Source organism: Polyodon spathula, chromosome 13, assembly GCF_017654505.1.
Source record: "Polyodon spathula isolate WHYD16114869_AA chromosome 13, ASM1765450v1, whole genome shotgun sequence".
In the NCBI taxonomy this organism is placed as follows: domain Eukaryota; kingdom Metazoa; phylum Chordata; class Actinopteri; order Acipenseriformes; family Polyodontidae; genus Polyodon; species Polyodon spathula.
In genome coordinates, this window is record NC_054546.1 from 34,078,658 (window position 1) to 34,097,443 (window position 18,786).

The 18,786-nt window shown below is 36.3% G+C and overlaps 1 protein-coding gene across 5 annotated transcripts in view; it reads left to right on the forward strand.

The window, feature by feature from the left end:
* The window catches only part of LOC121325734 (1-phosphatidylinositol 4,5-bisphosphate phosphodiesterase gamma-2-like), a 45,094-nt gene that overhangs the window by 9,119 nt on the left and 17,189 nt on the right, over window positions 1-18,786 (forward strand). For all 5 annotated transcript variants that reach the window (XM_041268645.1, XM_041268649.1, XM_041268647.1 and 2 more), the window contains 16 exons: window positions 3,945-4,091; window positions 5,600-5,693; window positions 7,048-7,095; window positions 7,979-8,063; window positions 8,576-8,659; window positions 9,037-9,080; window positions 9,682-9,754; window positions 10,440-10,541; window positions 11,360-11,478; window positions 12,063-12,148; window positions 13,246-13,363; window positions 14,922-15,090; window positions 15,640-15,756; window positions 16,163-16,246; window positions 16,807-16,985; window positions 18,235-18,429. In XM_041268645.1, coding sequence (XP_041124579.1) covers window positions 3,945-4,091; window positions 5,600-5,693; window positions 7,048-7,095; window positions 7,979-8,063; window positions 8,576-8,659; window positions 9,037-9,080; window positions 9,682-9,754; window positions 10,440-10,541; window positions 11,360-11,478; window positions 12,063-12,148; window positions 13,246-13,363; window positions 14,922-15,090; window positions 15,640-15,756; window positions 16,163-16,246; window positions 16,807-16,985; window positions 18,235-18,429 — 1,744 coding nt within the window. The remainder of the gene's footprint in view (window positions 1-3,944; window positions 4,092-5,599; window positions 5,694-7,047; window positions 7,096-7,978; window positions 8,064-8,575; window positions 8,660-9,036; window positions 9,081-9,681; window positions 9,755-10,439; window positions 10,542-11,359; window positions 11,479-12,062; window positions 12,149-13,245; window positions 13,364-14,921; window positions 15,091-15,639; window positions 15,757-16,162; window positions 16,247-16,806; window positions 16,986-18,234; window positions 18,430-18,786) is intronic.

An 18,786-nucleotide genomic window follows, 5' to 3' on the forward strand; every position in this document is an offset into this window, starting at 1 on the left:
GTGAGGGTAGATTGCATGTTTTAATAAACACTCCCATCTTTGAAATAGTGCCCTCTCTTTTGTACACAGATGTATCTTATCTGGAATTGTCCAGTAAAAATGTAGCATTCCTTTGCCATGTATTTTTAACCTTTTGACCATTAAAGATACACTTTTTTAATACATTTTTATACAGTTGTGCAATTGTGTTACATTGGTTGGGAACCAAAAACACGATTCTAACCTTAATTCTCTGTCAAATACAAAGGCCTACATGGCAACAGTCCCAATGTCATCTGGACAGTCCCGATTTCCCAACAAAGTCTGCATGTAAACAAAATTCTAATATCTTTCCTGGGAATTTGTTGAAGCTTTTGTGTTTCCTGTTGTTTCTCCTTCATTAACCTGATCCTGTGTTAATGGCAAAAATCGTTCAGATCCAGTACATTGGAGAAGTATATTGTTTTACTTTGGCTGGTTCAATATGATTTAACATGAAGTGCAGGACTGCTGTATATGAAACTATATGAATTACAAGCACATCACAGCACGGGATAAGAAACGTGAAGAGAAAGCCATCTGAATGTAAAGTAATTCTTTGGAAACAAAGTTTTAAAAAAGCTGAGATAAATGTGTTCTGCAAAATGTACAGGTCACAACAATTCAGTCATGCTGTGTGTCCCGCCAAGGATGAAAATACTTTTGAACCAAGTACTCGGTATAGTTACTTTGTTTGAGACATTCTTTAATTGTGTTAGTAATTAAAATCCATTATGTGCATGAGCATGAGTTTGTTCTATCTGATTACTGAGAATAAATTTGCACAGCAGGCTGAGTCTTTGTTTCCCTTGGGGCCATATTTACATATTCATGGGGCGCACAGTGCTTCTTTTGTACCAGGGGGGAGCCAAGGTTTTCAGAACAACTGCCCTGACACTGTTTCTGCACAATGTGAGTTCTCAGTGTCACAGGAAAGCTTAGCAAGATGCAAATTGTTCAAAGTCAGATAGGGGTAGGGGTATCTGCTGCTCTTTAGATCACATGAATAGACCCACTGTCTGATACACAGGGTTTAGATCAGGCAAAATAACTCTCCACCCTTTACAGGCAGCTACATTTTGTGGTCAGTAGTGTAGATTTTTTGTTTTTGTTTTCCCACAGTGTGCAGCAGTGCCTACAGATATAACATACACCATTGGAGATCTGTTGGGTGACCTTGGCCTTCGATCCAATACGGCATCCATCTTAGAAGGTCTTGATAACAATTGAACTTGAAATATGTTGTGATGTATGTTTTTTGTAAATCCACTGCTGCTTTTCAGCTACTGTACTAATGTCTCATAAACCCTTTTAGATTGCATATGTTCAGTGCTGTTTAAACTCCTTGGCCAGTAATTTAACAGTATCCTTCACTGTGACCTGTGACCAAAGATGACTGCCATGTTGTTGTCGTGAAACTTTTTAGTTTTTGACTGAGATATTAGCTTCATATTTTAGTTGTACTGTATTCAAGTTTATCATCTGTGTCATGCAAGAAAAAAATGCTTGTTGCCATGGTAACCCTACTCAAGTCTGTGGCTTTCTTATGTGAGTTTCAGGTATGGTCTATTTGGGGTTTAGCAGTGTCACCCGTGACTTTAAAAAGCTGCTGACCTGATACAGGCAGCCATCATACTGTTCTAGAAACATTCAGTATGCTACTAGCTACTAGTCAAACAGTACAAGTAGGACTTGGGGCTCTCTCAACCAACACATCTCCTGGGTCATACACCCATGTATGAAAATGTGTATTAGCATTGTTTAACATAAGCTATAATGAGAATCATCTGATTCTGGGGGGGGGGGGGTTCTGTTGTCATACATATATCCATCTGTATGTCACACTGTATTTTTGCATATAACTGCAGAACTGTTTAGATTATCAGATTCTAGGCATATAAGGGGTGTCTGTCTGTCCATTCATCCATCTGCCTGTATGACACACTTACATTTTGTATATATCAGGATAAGTGCTTATCAAACTTTTATGAAACTTGGTAATTCTCATGCTATACTAATCTGTACATACTGTTCATATATGTGAAGGCCATAAGCTTTTTCATCATACTAGCTCTAATTTTCTTTTTTTGCATGCCTCTATCTGTAACTTGGGCAAGCTCTTTCCTATACAGAATGTTCTTAGCAATGCTATGGTGCCATCTTAGTTGTATGCCAGACAAAGTGACTTTTTTTTTCCGTCTTGCTTTTGCTTGATCAATTAAATTAGTGCAGTGACTGCTGAATACATTCAGCCCACCTTCCTTGGATTCACCTCCTATTGTCTTATCCCAGTCTGTGTTTTGTAAGCCGTGTCATGCCTTCAGGCTTTCTGAAATTTTAAACCAGAGTTTTAGATGTTTTTGTTTTACTTTTTTCTATAGTGAATTCGGTCCATGTTGTGGTCACTTTTTCCTAATGGTATCACTATAAGATTTTCTGTAACCTGTCTTGGTTATTTGAGACAAACACTTTCTTTACAAGGGACATTTGCAAATTGTGCTAAAACGTTGTAGTTTTCATCCAAATCCTTTTGTTTCTTGTTCGTAAATGTTCTTGTGTTATTATTTCCTTATGTTGTTAAGTCCTGAGATTAGTCTGGATACTCTTCCTTGGACTCTCTCCAGTGCCGTGCTGTCCCTTTGCTGCTGTGGTGACCAGAATTGGATGTAGTATTCCAAGTTCAGTCTCACCAGTGCATTATATACAGCGTGATCATAACCTCCTTGGATTTGAACTCTACATTCAAGAATTCTGTTTGCCTTTTTCATTGCTTTCCTGTCTGTTTGCTGACAGCGCCGAGTCTATTACAACACCAAGGTTTTTTTTCTTGGTGGGTCTTTACCCCCCATTTGGTATTTGGAGTCAGTGTGTAGCACTTTACATTTCTTGACGTTGAATTTCATTTGCCACCTCTGATCAGTTCTGTATGCGGTCTAAGTCTGTTTGCATTTCCTGTGACTGTGTCAGCCACTCCCCCAATTGTTGTGCCATCTGCAAAGGAGGACTAGTATTGAGCTGTCAAGATTTGCCCTAAAATGAATCTCTGAGAATTGATGGTAGTTTGAAAATAAATGTGTATGTTACCAAGTTTTCATTTATTTCTACGCAGCGGGACTTTTTCAACAGTAGGACAGTGTATCTTTAGTGCCCTTGGCTACCTAATGATAGTGTATGATGTGCTATCTACATCAGAAGTTCATGAGGATTCTAGATATGCTTTTGTTCTACAATCCTCATAGTTGAAGTTATTCACGTTTTTCTTTACGGTATGCAGCCAAATGTATGCAAAACATTATTTTCTAGATTTTTTTGTTTCCTGCAGCTTTCAAAAAATAAATAAATATATAATCTCATAACAGAAAAACAAAACTGATCCAAAAATATCTTTAGATATCTTGCTGCCAATTTCTGAAAGTATGAATACAAACTGGGCGTCAGTCAGAAGATCAAAGCTCAACATACAGGGTTGTGCAGCTTTGTGAGTTTTGCCATTTAAGCATTTGTATGGGTTTTGACTTGCAGGTGATTATAGTAACTCGTATTCAAGTCTTTCACATTGCTAATAGTTATTTGAAGTGGAATTCAAAGGCTGCATAGGGGTCAATAGAAAGGTCAAATTAATACTGTAATAAAGGCTTCTTGTATCAATTATGAATCCATTATGTTGTATTAGACTCTTGACTTCTTTCCAAAATCATGTGACTGATGTTGTAAAGGCATTTTTCTTATGGTAATGAATAGATCTAAATACTTAAAATTATGTCAAATACATAGTGGCAGAGTATTTGTTTAAAAAAAAAAAAAAAACTATTGAGGCCAAGGGAGTGCTTTAACACTTCAGGCAGTGATGACTAAAGCTGACTGATAGCTGTCATACCTTTACTCAGAATATGTAGCTTGTTGAACGGTCTTTTTTTTTATTTCAGTGGATTTAAGTGAGATCAGAGAAGTCAGACCAGGAAGAAATTCCAAGGATTTTGAACGTTTTAAAGAGAAACAAAACGTGGAAGAGGAAAAGTGCTTCACCATATTGTATGGATCCCAGTTTGTGCTGAACACCTTGAGCCTGGCCGGTAAGTATGTCCCATTCAGTTACTCCATAGCCCCTTGCCAACTTTGTAGTTTCAAACATTTGTATTTTATCAATCTTTAATTTTTGCAGCATGAATAGATGTCAATCTCCCCTAAAGCATTGCCCTTTAAGAGTTGCAGGTCAGCCTTTTGTGTTTACAAGATTTGTGTAACTGTACCTTTTACTGTTAAAAGTGTTTAAAAAGAAGTTAGGAAAAGTAATCTTATTAGTATCTTACATAGTCAGTTATCAATGAAACAAACTCGAATAACACAGATTCCCGTATAAGGCCACTTCAAGGGGGTTTATGTGTTAACTGCGGCCATAGTTTAGTTCTAGAGGCTAGACTGAAGTAAAAGAAAAAAATTTAAAAGGCCTGTTTTGAATAAGTGCCAATCTCAATGTTTATTCTGTCTCTTTATTTCAAAAGCATGGTAAACTTTCTAAAAAAGCTTACATTATTATTATTATTATTATTATTATTATTATTATTATTATTAGTGTCTTTTTTAAAAAAGCCAAATAACCTGTTAACTTGGAAATTGGCGCTAGATTAGGAAACTTTGTTATAAACTTTGTAATGCTAATAGAAGTCCAGAAAAGTCCAGTGTGCGTAATTGTTATAATAATATGTTAAACTAAGAATTGTAATCAGGTAAATAATACTTTACCAAGGATCTTCATTTTAAATATTAATGTGAAAACATGTAATTTCCTCCGTCCTTCCAATTCAGTAATGATATGCTAGTAACTTAGTATATAGTGTACATGTTTTTTTAGATTTGAATATTTTTCTTTGTTATCTAAACAAATTAATGACTGCTATATTTTAATGTGAAGCTGGCACTTAAAAAAAATCAGTGCTCAGATGAGTTGATAACTTGTTCAACATCCACCCCCACAGTCAGTGATGTGTGAACACACACTTCCTCTCCACTCAATTAGCACTTCGAGGTGCTAAACAGATATATGTCTGCAGCTTAAAAGTTTGCGACGTTTAAATTCATTTCCCTTGCAACATTGTTACTAACAAATGTAAAGTGTCACACGCCTGTCACAAACCCGATGGCAGCTGTGGCGACAATCAAATTGAACATTTACAGATAGCGAAAACAGTGGTAAAATGAGTGATTGGGGAGCTATTAATGAAATAAATAAATACTTGGGATAAATCACAGTAGAAACATTTTTAATTGTTAGGCCCAAGTACAAAAAAAAAAGTTGTGAAATGATTACTGTACTAGTCTATTCCCCCAAACCCAGTTGTACATTGTTCCTAGAAAATGTACACTTTTTAGGGTAGCACTTATCTTATGAGATAGCTTGCTCATTGAGGCCATTTGAAATATATGTAGAATGGACAATTGAGTAGGATAAAACAGGAAACAAATGATCCAGTCTTAGCAACTCAGTCAAGCACTGTTTTTACTTTTGTTCAGGGTTTCCCTCAATAGCCACATTTTTTTTTTGGTTTTTAAACAATTTCCTAATTTAGTTTGCTCTTTTCAGCTGATTCTTTCGAAGATGCAAAAAAGTGGTTATGCGGTTTAGAAATACTGAAACAGGAGGCGTTGACGGCACCCACACCTGCGATTATAGAAAGGTATGCTTTTTAATTCGACTTTATATGACAATGCAGCTCTTGTATGTTCAAACATGTTTGTCTTTATTTCTTACTAATCGCACTCAATGAAGCTACAGTATTCCCATTTAATTATCTGGACTGATCTTTGTCATGTTGAAGTTTAAAGGGTGCAGAGTGTAAATTAAGTAAATATATAAGAACATTTATGAGTGCCCTGGCCCTGGACCGTCTTTTGTGGGGCCTAATGCCCTCAGTTATGAATAATTCTAAAACAAATGTTACATTGCAGTGTGTTAGTTAGTAAAGTGTAACTCTGCTCTGCCTCTGAATTAAATACTGCATGTTATAGACTGGTGAAACCTGTTAAAGAATGCTCTCTCTCTTTCCTTCAGCTGTGGTAAACAACAGTTAAACTTTGTTATGCTGAATTACACAAATAGGCATTACTACCAGTTTATTATTATTATTATTATTATTATTATTATTAGTAGTAGTAGTAGTAGTAGTAGTAGTAGTAGTAGTAGTAGTATATAATAATAATAATAATAATAATAATAATACTGATAGTACTGTAACTTGTTGGTGTGTGTTCACATTAGGCATCAGTTCTGTTTTAGATGGGCCTGTAATAATGTGCTAAACATAATTTCTGTGAAACTCCTATATATTTTTGGTACTCTTTTATACAGTAAACCACAATAAAAAATGTGTTGTGTAATTCTTCTATTTAACAGTTGCACCTCACTAGAAAGAATAATCTTGAAGTCACAAGCACTAAAGTTATCAGGAATGCCCTCTGGTGGGTGAGATGCATACTATATTTTGTGACCCTCTTAAAAGCAAACATGTTATCCTACCAACCTGGGGGCAAGTTCCCAAAAACGGTAGCGCTGGTATTTGTGACTTCAGGATCATTCTTTTGCAACTGTTTCTGATTTATGTGTTTTTCCCAAAACCCTTTAACATTCTAATTGGCAGTGCTGTTATTTAACATTCTAATGGGCATTGCTGTTTTTTTCAAGTATTGCTTGTGATTGGGGGGGAAAAAACTAATTCACTCTCCCTGGATGTCTAAAGGGTTCAAGTGTGGTGATAAGTTGTAAAGCAGCCATGCAGTTACACACAATTCTGTGAGTGTGTGTTCTCCTGATGGTGTTCCATCTCACGATTATCCCACTCAAATCCAGTTTGAGAATGTTTGGAGGCAGTGATGAGTAAGACTACCACCTGCAGCTAATTCATTTCAGTATGACACTGCTTGAAATGATCTGATGTTTTATGTTTGCCATTTATGGCAATGTTAATACTGTGACTCACTTATACTTGACAGGAACTTGTATGGTGATAAAAATACCTTTTACTTTTTTAACAGCTGGTTGAGAAAGCAGATGTATTCAGTAGACCAATCCAAAAAAAGCAGGTAACAAACGTTTTGCTGTGACTTATGTTACTAGCGCATGAACCTAGACGTATTGTAAATTCGTATAGATTGGAAAATGTCATTTGTTATGAATTGTGTAACTCGCTCGATACTGCAGACCTGTATATAGGTCTCAGAACGATAACGGGACTCGGGACACTCAGACTGCTCTTGTATAGGAAAGTAACTCCACTCATGGCAGCAGACCAGTAAACTAATCTGTCATACTAATGTGTATATCTATGCCCTTTTTAATTTATTTCTTTTAGTAGCAGATACTGACTAATTAACTAATTATTATTGGGCAATTGTTATATATAGTTACCTAATGCTGAAAGGGTTACTAAACAATTAGAGAACTAGAGGAAGGTTACTTAATATGGACATTTGATTTAAAGCCAAATTCACAGAGCTGGGTTGTTATTCGACACATTTCTGGTGCAAGCACCAAAGTTGAAAAGGGTTGATCTAATGAACATATACCCTGCCTGGATAAGCCTCTGCTGTATTTATTTACAGTGTTTTACATCACTGGAGAATGACCCTTGATTGCATCAATCACATATTCTTGGTTATCCCAGAAATACCCCTGCTTTCTAGGTTTTCCATGGGGGTGGGGTATAGGTTAATTAAATCAACCCCTTAGTATCTTGTAAGCTTTTTGATTGAGTCTTTGAGGTTATGGACGGAAGATCTGCTCATCTCAAGTAAATAAGTACTTAATTTATCTAGGTATGGTCCTAGTCATGTATTGGAATGCAGGGTAATCCTTTTAATCTTTTAGTCCTGTGTCCTCTAAGTCAGCCTCCAATTCGTCATCTACAGTACCATGCCATTTCTGTTGAGTTCCTTTGTGTGTAATATGTGTCGTTTTGTCTCACAGCATCACCATGAAGGAGACCAAAGCCCTGCTGCCTCTATTGAATTTTAAAGTGCAAAATGCAAGGTTTCTTAAGGACAGGTTTGCGGTAATTATCCTCTCTTTACATTTCTTATTTCAGTACAAGGTGTTAACAAAATAATTACAGGAAATATTTTAATATATACAGTATTGCCATAATTTTAAGTTTAAGATTTACCTTTGTGAAAAACAAACGCATTAGGGTAAAGGTGAATCTGCTTTTTAATGGGAATTTATTTGAAGTTGTGTTAGAGAAGCATATTTGTTGAACAGATTCTTCAATGCTTGTGTAAAGGAATTAACTTGAAAAGCAGTGATTGGCACTCTTATGCAAGACAATGGCTCCTGGGAGTTTGAGTTCTTTTAAAGAAAATAAATGGCAAACACTTGAATGTTTCTTTATTTGGAAGAAGTATGTTTTTAATTATTTTTGGTGACATCTGGATATCTTTGCTCTCAAACTGAAGTGTGCCCTTTTTTTAAATAGGCTTTTCAGAAGCTAATAAAAAAAAAAAAAAAAAAAAAAAAAAAAACTGAAAACACAATTTATAATGTTTCCTTCTGCTTATTTTATTAAAGGATGTAGGAGCATGCAAAGATGTACTCAACTTTGAGCAGTTCTACAAGTTTTACAACAATGTGATGTTTGAAAATCAGAAAGAAGTAAGTTGTTTCTGTTTTCCAATAATGTGAACCTTTGCTTTTACTGTTTTATGTAACCCCTCACAAACAAGCACCCTCAAAAGGGACACTTTAAAAAGTATGTCACTGACTGAATCGGATTGGTTTGCCTATGAATATTTTGTGCATTTACCATGGTTAGCCATGTGTGTTTGATGTTTGCTTTGCCATACCTCTGAGCTTTACATTGCTTACCTATGCTTTCATAATGCTTTATTTCACTTTACAGTGATTGAGATCAAATGCTTTCAGATATTGCCTTTACATTCAGTACATGGCTTTTCCGATGGTCTCTTGATCAAGTTTCTTAACAGTTATTGTACAGTGCAAACTTCATAACTGTTAAACATTGCTTTCAGATTCTGGAAGAGTTTAAGAAGGAATCATGTGCCTTCATTATGGGGTATGGCTTTCTTTTTACATATTAACCACAACACATGTCTCTTTTATAATCTCTTCATCAGAAATTCTGCAAATCATGAAAATGCTTCACTCAGTTGCAATTAAAAAATTGTCATCCTATTAGCTTCAATCAATCAATCCAAACCTTTATTTGTCCAGATGAGTCAATTGAGAACACATATGACCAGCAAATACTCAATCATACAATTGTATTAAACAGCCCACTGGCTATATTAATTATACAGACCACATGCTTTGACACTGGGTCTTAAAGTACACAGTTGTACTGTATGATTCTCTCAATAAAGACATATTACAGGTATGAACCTTTTCACTGTTTGCTTTCACTTTTTAACCTCTGGACATAACAATGCTATTTTTCACAATTCCAGTTTACAAACCATTTCATCTGATATAACGTAACCCTATTTCAGGGCATGTTTTGTTCTTAAATAAAGCTATTGTTTGCCATCCTAAAGGATGTTTGTGCTGACAGTAGTTATAGGTCATAATTTACTTTGATATGTTACTGCTAGCTCTCATTTACTGCTGTGGTGGAGATGAAAGACACTGACAGGCTTGTTTATTGCCGCCTTCTGCAGAAACACAGATAAACCTGACTCATCAGCTGTCCTTCTTTATGACTTCCAGAGATTTCTCATCCATCAACAGAAGGTAAAAGAGGAAGGCCTAGCACTCATTGAGCGAGAGGGAGAGGGAGGGAGGGAGAGAGAGTTGCCCAGGTTTTGACAGAAAAAACTGTTACAAGGTGCAGGGGTAACACTGTGCACCATCAGCAAGGTACCAACAATAGTATCGTTCACGGTGGTGTTGCTCTTTCAACAGGGCTGTGGCTTGCACTGCAGTTTTACAAAATATGCAAAACAAAACACTGTTAAAAAATTTTAAAAAAAGGTGGCCTACAGTAATTCCGCCTTGCATTACTCCCCCAACACTGAGGAGGTCCAGCACCAGGAACATTACTCCAATTAATATATACTTTCTAGACTAAACGTGTCATTCTTTTCATTCCTTTATACTTTACCTATCCCCTGTGTATGTCTGCAGCCTCTCACATCCTAGCAGCAGAACAAAGGAACTGGCTTTCAGCTCCTGTTTTATACATGCGACCAGGACATATCTGACAATCAATAAATCAGTTAGTGCCAGGCCTCATTGTTCACCAGTTCAAAAAGTACACATGATGCGAACCAGGAAACCACGGAATGTTTTGCTTTATGCCGTCCAGGAAGCAAGTGGAGGCTAAATGTTGATGCCATCCAGTGCCTTTGCAACATTTATCATTTATAGTCAGTATCCTCTCACATGCTTATGGTTTTGTATTATTTGTTTTCCTAAGGAATCATGGGCCAGTGATCTGAACATGGTCAGGGAGCTGATGACAACTTTTATTGATGATCTGATGAGGAAGACAAACGACCCAGAATTCAATGTCGGCGAGGTATGTGCTGGCAGGGTAACGGTCAGACACAAATACATTACAATCTATTTAAGTGCTGGTGCACATTTTATTGATTCTAAACACTAAAATAAACCAATTAAACAAAATACAGGCGCTGCTGTTCTCCTGTTTACATATCCCTGTGCCCAATGCAGAAACCAAAAGCTGTCCAGTTACCTCAACTCGTAGCGAATCAATCCTTGCCTGTGTGGTCTCTAATTTACATGCTGTTCTTCTTCATATACAATTTTAACAAAGTTTCTTACTCGAATGTGTTTGTGCCGTGCTGTAATCAAGCTTCAGTTGTAAGCTGATGTTTAGCTGGTATCCCATCACGCCTTTCTTCTTAAAGGCATATAGCCTCTCGAAGTGCTTAACGCAGAAAGCCCACCCCTTCAACTCTCTGATTGGTTAAATGTTGTGTCAAGACATAGCACAGCTGTCATATGGTTCTTAGATTTTTTTTTTCACCCAGCAACGTGCAGCTGATCTAGTCTGCTAGAAGCACAATCAATCACAGCAGCATCTGTAAGACGGGCGGATCAGGCACGCCCGGCTGAAAAGGCCTAACGCAGAACCCATACACAGAAAGCAAAACTAATTTCTTAAACCTGTAACTGGTGTTTCAATTACACAAGCAAGCAATAACCCACAACAGGGTGTGTGGTAAGACATGTCTTGCATACTCCTGGGTGCGTTTTGAGGCACGAGGCCATAGGCCTGTATTGAAACAATGACAAATTCAAGTTTTGGATATTGACAGGTGTATTATTCAGGTCTGTTTCTATAAATAATTTTGCCTTCATCCTGTGTTTCAGTTCTTGAATTACCTGTTCTCAAAAGAAAACTCCATCTGGGATGAGAAGTATTCAGAAATTAGTTTTCAGGACATGAATAACCCCTTGTCTCATTACTGGATCAACTCTTCACACAACACGTGAGGCAGTTCTATTACGTGTGGTTTCCATTGTCAATTGCTGTAAATGTGATCCTCTCTTTAATGTACAGGATTGATACTAGTTCAATGTACATGTTTTGTAAAGAACAAAAGTACTCATAGTGCATTGTTATATCACAAAAATCAACTGAAACATTGCATCTAGTGGCCCCTATTTATGAAAGCAACAATTTGTACTTTTCTTAATGAAAGAACACTTTTAACTGAGCTAATAAAGTTGTATTCCCCATAGCCTGTGTTCAATTTCCTTTTTGTCATTTCTGTACAGATAGTGGATTTAAAGTGCTACTAAAAAACATGTATAACCCATCACAAATGTAACAACGTTCACACTTAGTGGGTGTGATGGGAGTTTCTCACTTTCTCCAAATGTAGTGTGAAATATCTAGCAGCACTTGGTTCATTTCCTCATTGGCTGGTTCATTTCCGATATAATGGGATGTATGTGTATGTCTTGACTAAAATGTCTTTTTGTATAACTGGTTTAACCGATCCTGATTAGCACTAACCATACCTGACCATATGGTTACCACTATCCGTAACCATACCTTTTTTTTCTTTAGGTACCTCACAGGAGATCAGATCCGCAGTGAATCTTCTACAGAAGCCTATATCAGGTGTCTCAGGATGGGGTGTCGATGCATAGAGTGTTAGTATGCACCTTCTTAAAAGCTTTTATAGCCATGAATATACAATATAACTATGTTTGTTTTTTTATTCTACCACTCTAGATGACGTAAAATTCACTGTATACATTTTTGTTTAACTAACTTGCAATGGTTTTGTCGTCACCATTAAAACATATATATATATATATATATATATATATATATATATATATATAAAATTTAAATACCAAAGTTCTCGACTCTCTGTTTCAGTTTAAATCATAGTAAATAATTTCAAACTAACGGTACTGGTAAATTCTATCTCCAGTGATGTTACATCTCTTGCCTGGTTACTTTAGTCCTCTTTGAAAAACATTCTTGCTGGATAACACACAGCGATATTCCTTTATAAGTAATACATAATAATATATTGATTAATTTAAAGAAAAATCAGAATTTCAAATAACAGAAGAAAAGGCTAATGTCTAGAATATTATGTTATATTATGTTGTATCAGTTTTATGTCATTAATGAGGATTAAGAACATAAGTAAATTTATGAATGAGAGGAGGCCATTTGGCCACCTGTGCTCATCCTGTTCCTAGTGCTGATTGATCTCAGAACTTGAGTCTTAAAGGATCCAAGTGATTCTGCATCAACAACTTGACGTGGTAGCTCATTATAAATCACAAATCAACCAATCACAGTGAAGTATTTGCCAGAATTCCAATAGTCCTGTGTACAGATGTAATCCCATGCATAGAACACCACTCCTAATTTGAATGTCAAAAAATCTAAACAAAACTAAAAAATACTTGCTGCTGGGTAATATAATAAATTGGTGATATTTTATTATTGGTTGTTGGACTCCTGACACCTGTTATATTACATGCATTACATACGTAATGTAAGAATGCAAGTAAAAGGGGGAAAGAAACTGTGAGCAGGAGGATAACGTGTATTCACATATATAATGATACAACTCTTACAGCTGGTTTGAAAGGCACTGTTTAGCAGCTATCTCGGACAACCTTACATTAGGTAGTCTGAGATTAATCTGGGAATGTAAAACCAGCCAATAGGACATTTCTAGTTAGTGACATGCCGTTTGAGTGAGTAATTCTGTTTTGTATTCCAGTGGATTGTTGGGACGGTCCGCTAGAGCCTATTATCTACCATGGATGGACACGCACAACAAAGATCAAATTTGACGACGTAGTGAAAGCAATCAATGATCATGCATTTGTCGCGTCTGAGTAAGCATTTTTAGAATTCATTTTGACCAATATACAGATGTGTAACCGTAATTCTTCCTTTTTCAGACACAACAAAATGTGGAAACGCATTACATGTTATGTGAAAAAATAACATACCATAAAACTTCAATTAAACGCCTCCAGTGTTTATTTACAGTATTTGCCAGCAGACTCGGCGTGTATTCGTGACTGGCGATTAGTTGAGTTCGGTGTTTATATTAGATCGCTAGTTTCACATGCTTCATGCAGTCATTGAGAAGCCACTAACACACAACCTTGTAGCAACATCGTAACTCAATTTAAACATTCCAGCAACTATGTTAAAAGGTTGTGTGTCAGTGGGAACTAAGTAAAAGTTTTATAACAAAATTACAGTATTATTACTGTCTTTTTGTATGCATTGGTTAACAAGGGTACAGTATGCAAAAGTTGGAAAATGAACAAGCAGAAGTACAAATTTGTATTTAAAAACAGAATTAGATATACCATTGTAAATAATAATAACAGTTAAATCTATATTAAGATCTGAGAACACAAGCTTGTAGGCTTCGCTTACAGCACAATAATAATAATAATACAAATGAACAATACAAGCATTAAGTATCATTATCAAAAATAATTTGTTTAGTCTCAAACCTGTACATTGTTAATACAACAAAACACGTTAAAATACACCACAAGGTTTATCTGGCCTACTTTCAACACGCTTAAAATTATCAAAACTTTTATTAACGTAACGTAATACCTGCATTAAACAAAAATGCATTACACTTAGGCCAACCTTAAATGATGTTTTCTGTTATTATTATTTATTAATCCTTAGAGTCACTTTCATCATTCTCGCGTCTTAGCAGTTCATTACACTAAAACTCCTCCTCGTCTTCCTCAGCTCCAATGACATAGACCCGGTGTTTACTTACAGTATTTGCCAGCATACCCCGCGCGTATTGGAGACAGGTGATTATTTGAGACCCGGGAGTTATTTATTGTAGTTGCTTTAAGTTAAAACAGGCCTACAGTTAATGCATAATATGGAAATCAGAAAGCTCTCTAGCAGTGCAAGCCAAACCATATATGTCACATGAACATGTTTTTCATATCATCTTGCTTGAAAGTGGTGTCAGGAGGAAATGAGTGGGCTTAATAGCTGGATCTTGAAAGAATATTTACAGCTGCTGCCAGACCAAACCAAAAGAAGATCTGTGTAAAATATAAACTGTGCCTGAGAAGTAACTATTTGAAACTGTAAATAGTTTTAAAAAAAACAAAGTAATAAGTAACTATAACTAATTACATTTACAAGTAACTGCAATTAATTACCTTTTAAAAGCATTTTTCCCATCACTGCCTAAGACTGATTCGTACAGAGGTTCAAAAAAGAAAAACAACGCTCATTACTTTAAAATAAAGCCAGAAGAATGTTGAAAAACTCAAAGAATAATTATATTTCAGCATTAGACAACCCTGAAGTTTTATAAAGGGATTAACTGAGAAAATCGTATTCATCGTTTTTGTGCCTGAGCATCCTGACAACCCACCCATGTGTTGCTCCCTCCAGGTTCCCATTGATTTTGTCCATTGAGGAGCATTGTTGTGTGGAACAGCAGCGCCACATCTCCAGCAAGTTCAAAGAGGTGTTTGGGGAGCAGCTGTTGGCAGAACCCATTGAAGCTTTTGCAGATCAGTTGCCCTCCCCTACACAGCTTAAACGGAAGATCATTATCAAGGTGGGTCCACCTCCCAAGAATCTCATTCTAAAACTCAAAAACTGTGATACATACGTCAGACCATAGAACAGTCTTAAATCTCATTGATAAAAAACAGTATAAGCAGCAGGCAAGCAGATACCATTCTGGAGTCTAATAATCCGAACCATAACCATGTCTCTTAGAAGGTTATTAGTTGTCTTGGCAATTCTCTGGTACATAATGCATATTCAGTACTGTCTCGCTATGTATTATTGAATTAATGGCAATCCACAAGAGCAAAAACAACCCCCCCCCCCCCCCCCTCCTTATATAACTAAAAAAATTTAAAATGCTTGATAAAATAGTACAAAAGCCAAATGAATGGGCATGATCAGTTTAGGGTTTAACTTTTGCTCATTTAATAATACTTTTACATTGTTTCAAATATGACCGGAACACTTGCATTTGGCTATATGGATGCATTCTGTAATTTCTGTAGTTTTTATTATCTTGATTAATACAATATAAATGTCCTTCTTTACAATCTTTAGCCTTTGTTTCTGTATTTATTTCTGTATTTATTATTAGCACAAGAAACTGAGTTCTGTGAATGAAGATAACATCGTGGATGAATATGTCAGCAGGGTGGATATACGTAAAAGTACAAAGCATGGGGATCTGTTTATCTGGGATCCAGTAGATCAGGTACAAACAAAGCCACTGGGACTGAACAGAGATCCACCAGCCACATGCGCAGGAGTGTCTTGTACATTTAAGGCAGCTCACTTTCTGCTTAAAATGCATTGTTAAATGAAAAAAAGAACACACATTAAATAGTGGGTTGGGAGATCTTTTCTGTATTGAACCAGTGAAATATTGTGACTATTAGAGTGTAAATGAAACTGTCTATTGGAACTGTTTTGTTGCTAGTTTTTATTAAATTAATTAAACGAGGCACAATTAATGTGGGTTAATTGTGGGTTTATTTAACCTATAAGCAGTTGCTCTGTATTTTTCGCTGACAAATCCAGTTTGTTTTTGAATTGGACAACCAATTAAAATAATCCTTTGGGAAAATGGTGATAATTCTGTTTTGTTTTCCTGCATTTAGCAATGGAATCGTCACTACTGTGTAATTGCTGATGACAAGCTGTTTTACAATGAGGAGTATGAATCTGAGGAAGAACCTAACAAGGTAATCTTTTGATTTATTTTAGTTTTCACAGAAATATGTAGTAAACCGTTCATGTCAGACCTGCTTTTCTTTTTAATTTTGTATTTAAGGGGTGGGGGGGCTCACAACATACTGAAAGAAATCACTCACCTTTTACAGTACATATTTGTGCTTTCAGTTTGAGTTGTTTATGACCAGCTCAGCTGACGACACGCCATGATTGAGTGGGGCAGAGATACTGGTTTCCAGTCAACAATAAGAAAAAGTCAGATATTACTGACACCCATGTAATTTGCTGTAATTTTCCATAGCTTGGAAGTCTCTACCCTGGATGCATTTGGACAGCTGCTGGTAAAGTAGCAACGACCCTGCAACCCATTGCACTATTAACAATAAAGGACTCAAGTTGGCTCACAAATAAATTATTTAAAAGGTGAATGACTTCTTTTGTGAGCCTTTAAAAAAAATAAAAGCAATAATCCTATTTATAATCCTCATCAACTCCTATCTGTATAGTTGACAAATGGAGAAAGCAGGTTTGCATATCATGTGTTATGAGTATAACAGCAGTGTGTTTTCAGAATGTGAAGAACACAGAGCTGCACTTCACAGAGAAGTGGTTCCACGGCAGGATGAAAGAGGGCAGACAGACGGCCGAGAGACTGCTCCAGGAGTTCTGCGCAGAGTCTGGGGGAAGGGAGGGGACCTTCCTAGTCCGGGAGAGCGACACTTTCATGAATGATAATACATTATCATTTTGGTATTATTTTTTCATTATTCATAAATATTACAAACATTGGCGCACATTAATTTTATACTGCCTGTTTATCTTTTATGACAAAATTAATTTAAAGACCATTCCAAATGATCCTCATTTTCTGAAAGCTTACAAAGCCAGCGCTGGGAGTGTGCGTGTGTATATGTGCATGCGTTATTACATTATTACACTTTTGGAGGGCTTGAAATATTCCCATGCCTTCCTGTAATAGTATTACACCCACCAGCTTATAGAATTAAGGCAATTAATTTTGTGTGTGTGTGTGTGTGTGTGTGTGTGTGTGTGTGTGTGTGTGTGTGTATTATATATATATATATATATATATATATATATATATATATATATATATATATATATATATATATAAAATCAGCTTCTGCAGAGTCAACGCCCATGTTTGAACTATTGTCTCACCTCCACTTTTCGCTGAATGTCAATTTTTCACCGTTTCTAATAACCATGCGCAAAAAAATAAAAGAACAAACATGTGCAAATAATGGCTGAGATTTCAGATCTTGTGCTTCAAGTGAGTAGAACAGGCTATGCAGGGCGGTAGGGGCTCTGTGCATTGATTTAATAAATTGTAAGCACTTTCTGTTTTGGATCCGACAATCCAGAGTCTGATTGATTACGCTTTCCTGCTAGGCTACGATCCTTTTTAGGTTAATGTGTAGATAATAAGAAGATTTAAAATTACATTACAGTGGACTTACCCAGCACTCTTTTTTTCAGGCAAACCCTTTACTTTGTATTGCACCATTTAATAAATGTTAACTGCATTTCTTAATTCTTTAACGTAACTGTGTGCTGTGCCTTTTCAATTTTAAACATGCCTTATTCTAAACATAATCTATCTAGTTAATGTTAAAAAATATTACAGTAATATTGCTTGTTATTTCTCTCCTGTCCTGTCAACTCCCCTCAACCACTTTTGCTTTATCAACTCTTATGAAATTTGGCATTTGTATTATTTAGCATTAGTTATTGGGAGTGTCAGTTTGTGGGGATCCGTCCTCATATCACACCTACAGCGTTACATGCGTCTTTAAAACACAGGAAGTGATTACAAATACTGTAAATGGATCATTTTCATATACTTTACCATGATACAAACACCTCATTTGCTAAAGTACAACGTATCCAATTTTCATTGAACTACTCGTGTCGTTTATTATTCTATTCTTGTGACCTCCCCTTTTATATTCTGTTGTGTTTTTGTTTTATTTTTTAGGAGGGCAGGAAGAGTTCAGCATTGCCGAATTCGCTCTACAGACGGCAACACTAAATACTTCCTGACTGACAACCTCCACTTTGACAGTGTGTACAACCTGATACAACATTACAGGGAGACCCCGCTTCGCTGTCAGGAGTTTGACCTGCGATTAACGGATGCCGTCCCCAGACCTAATCCACATGAATCCAAAGAGTGAGTCCAGAACTACATACCATTTTATTTCATAGTTTTATTACGAGTTAGGTGGGTTTTTTGCTGCACGCTAAGCTTTGGGTTTAACCACCTGGGTTGAAGTGAAACATTGATCACAGCTAGATTTCTGTGGTCTTAACTGAGTCTCCAGTGGTCCACAGTACACATTCCAAAACCACCTCTCACATTAAACCGTTGATGGATGGACAACGACACCTGTGCCTTTTGTTAGTTCTGTTGTCAATTCAACGCTTGTCTTCTTTCTGTTCCTTAAGGAAATTATCTTAAAGTATTGCTCATCCTTGTTAGACAGCTTTTTGGGTCTTCCAGTCCTGGGTTTGTCAATAACAGATGAGG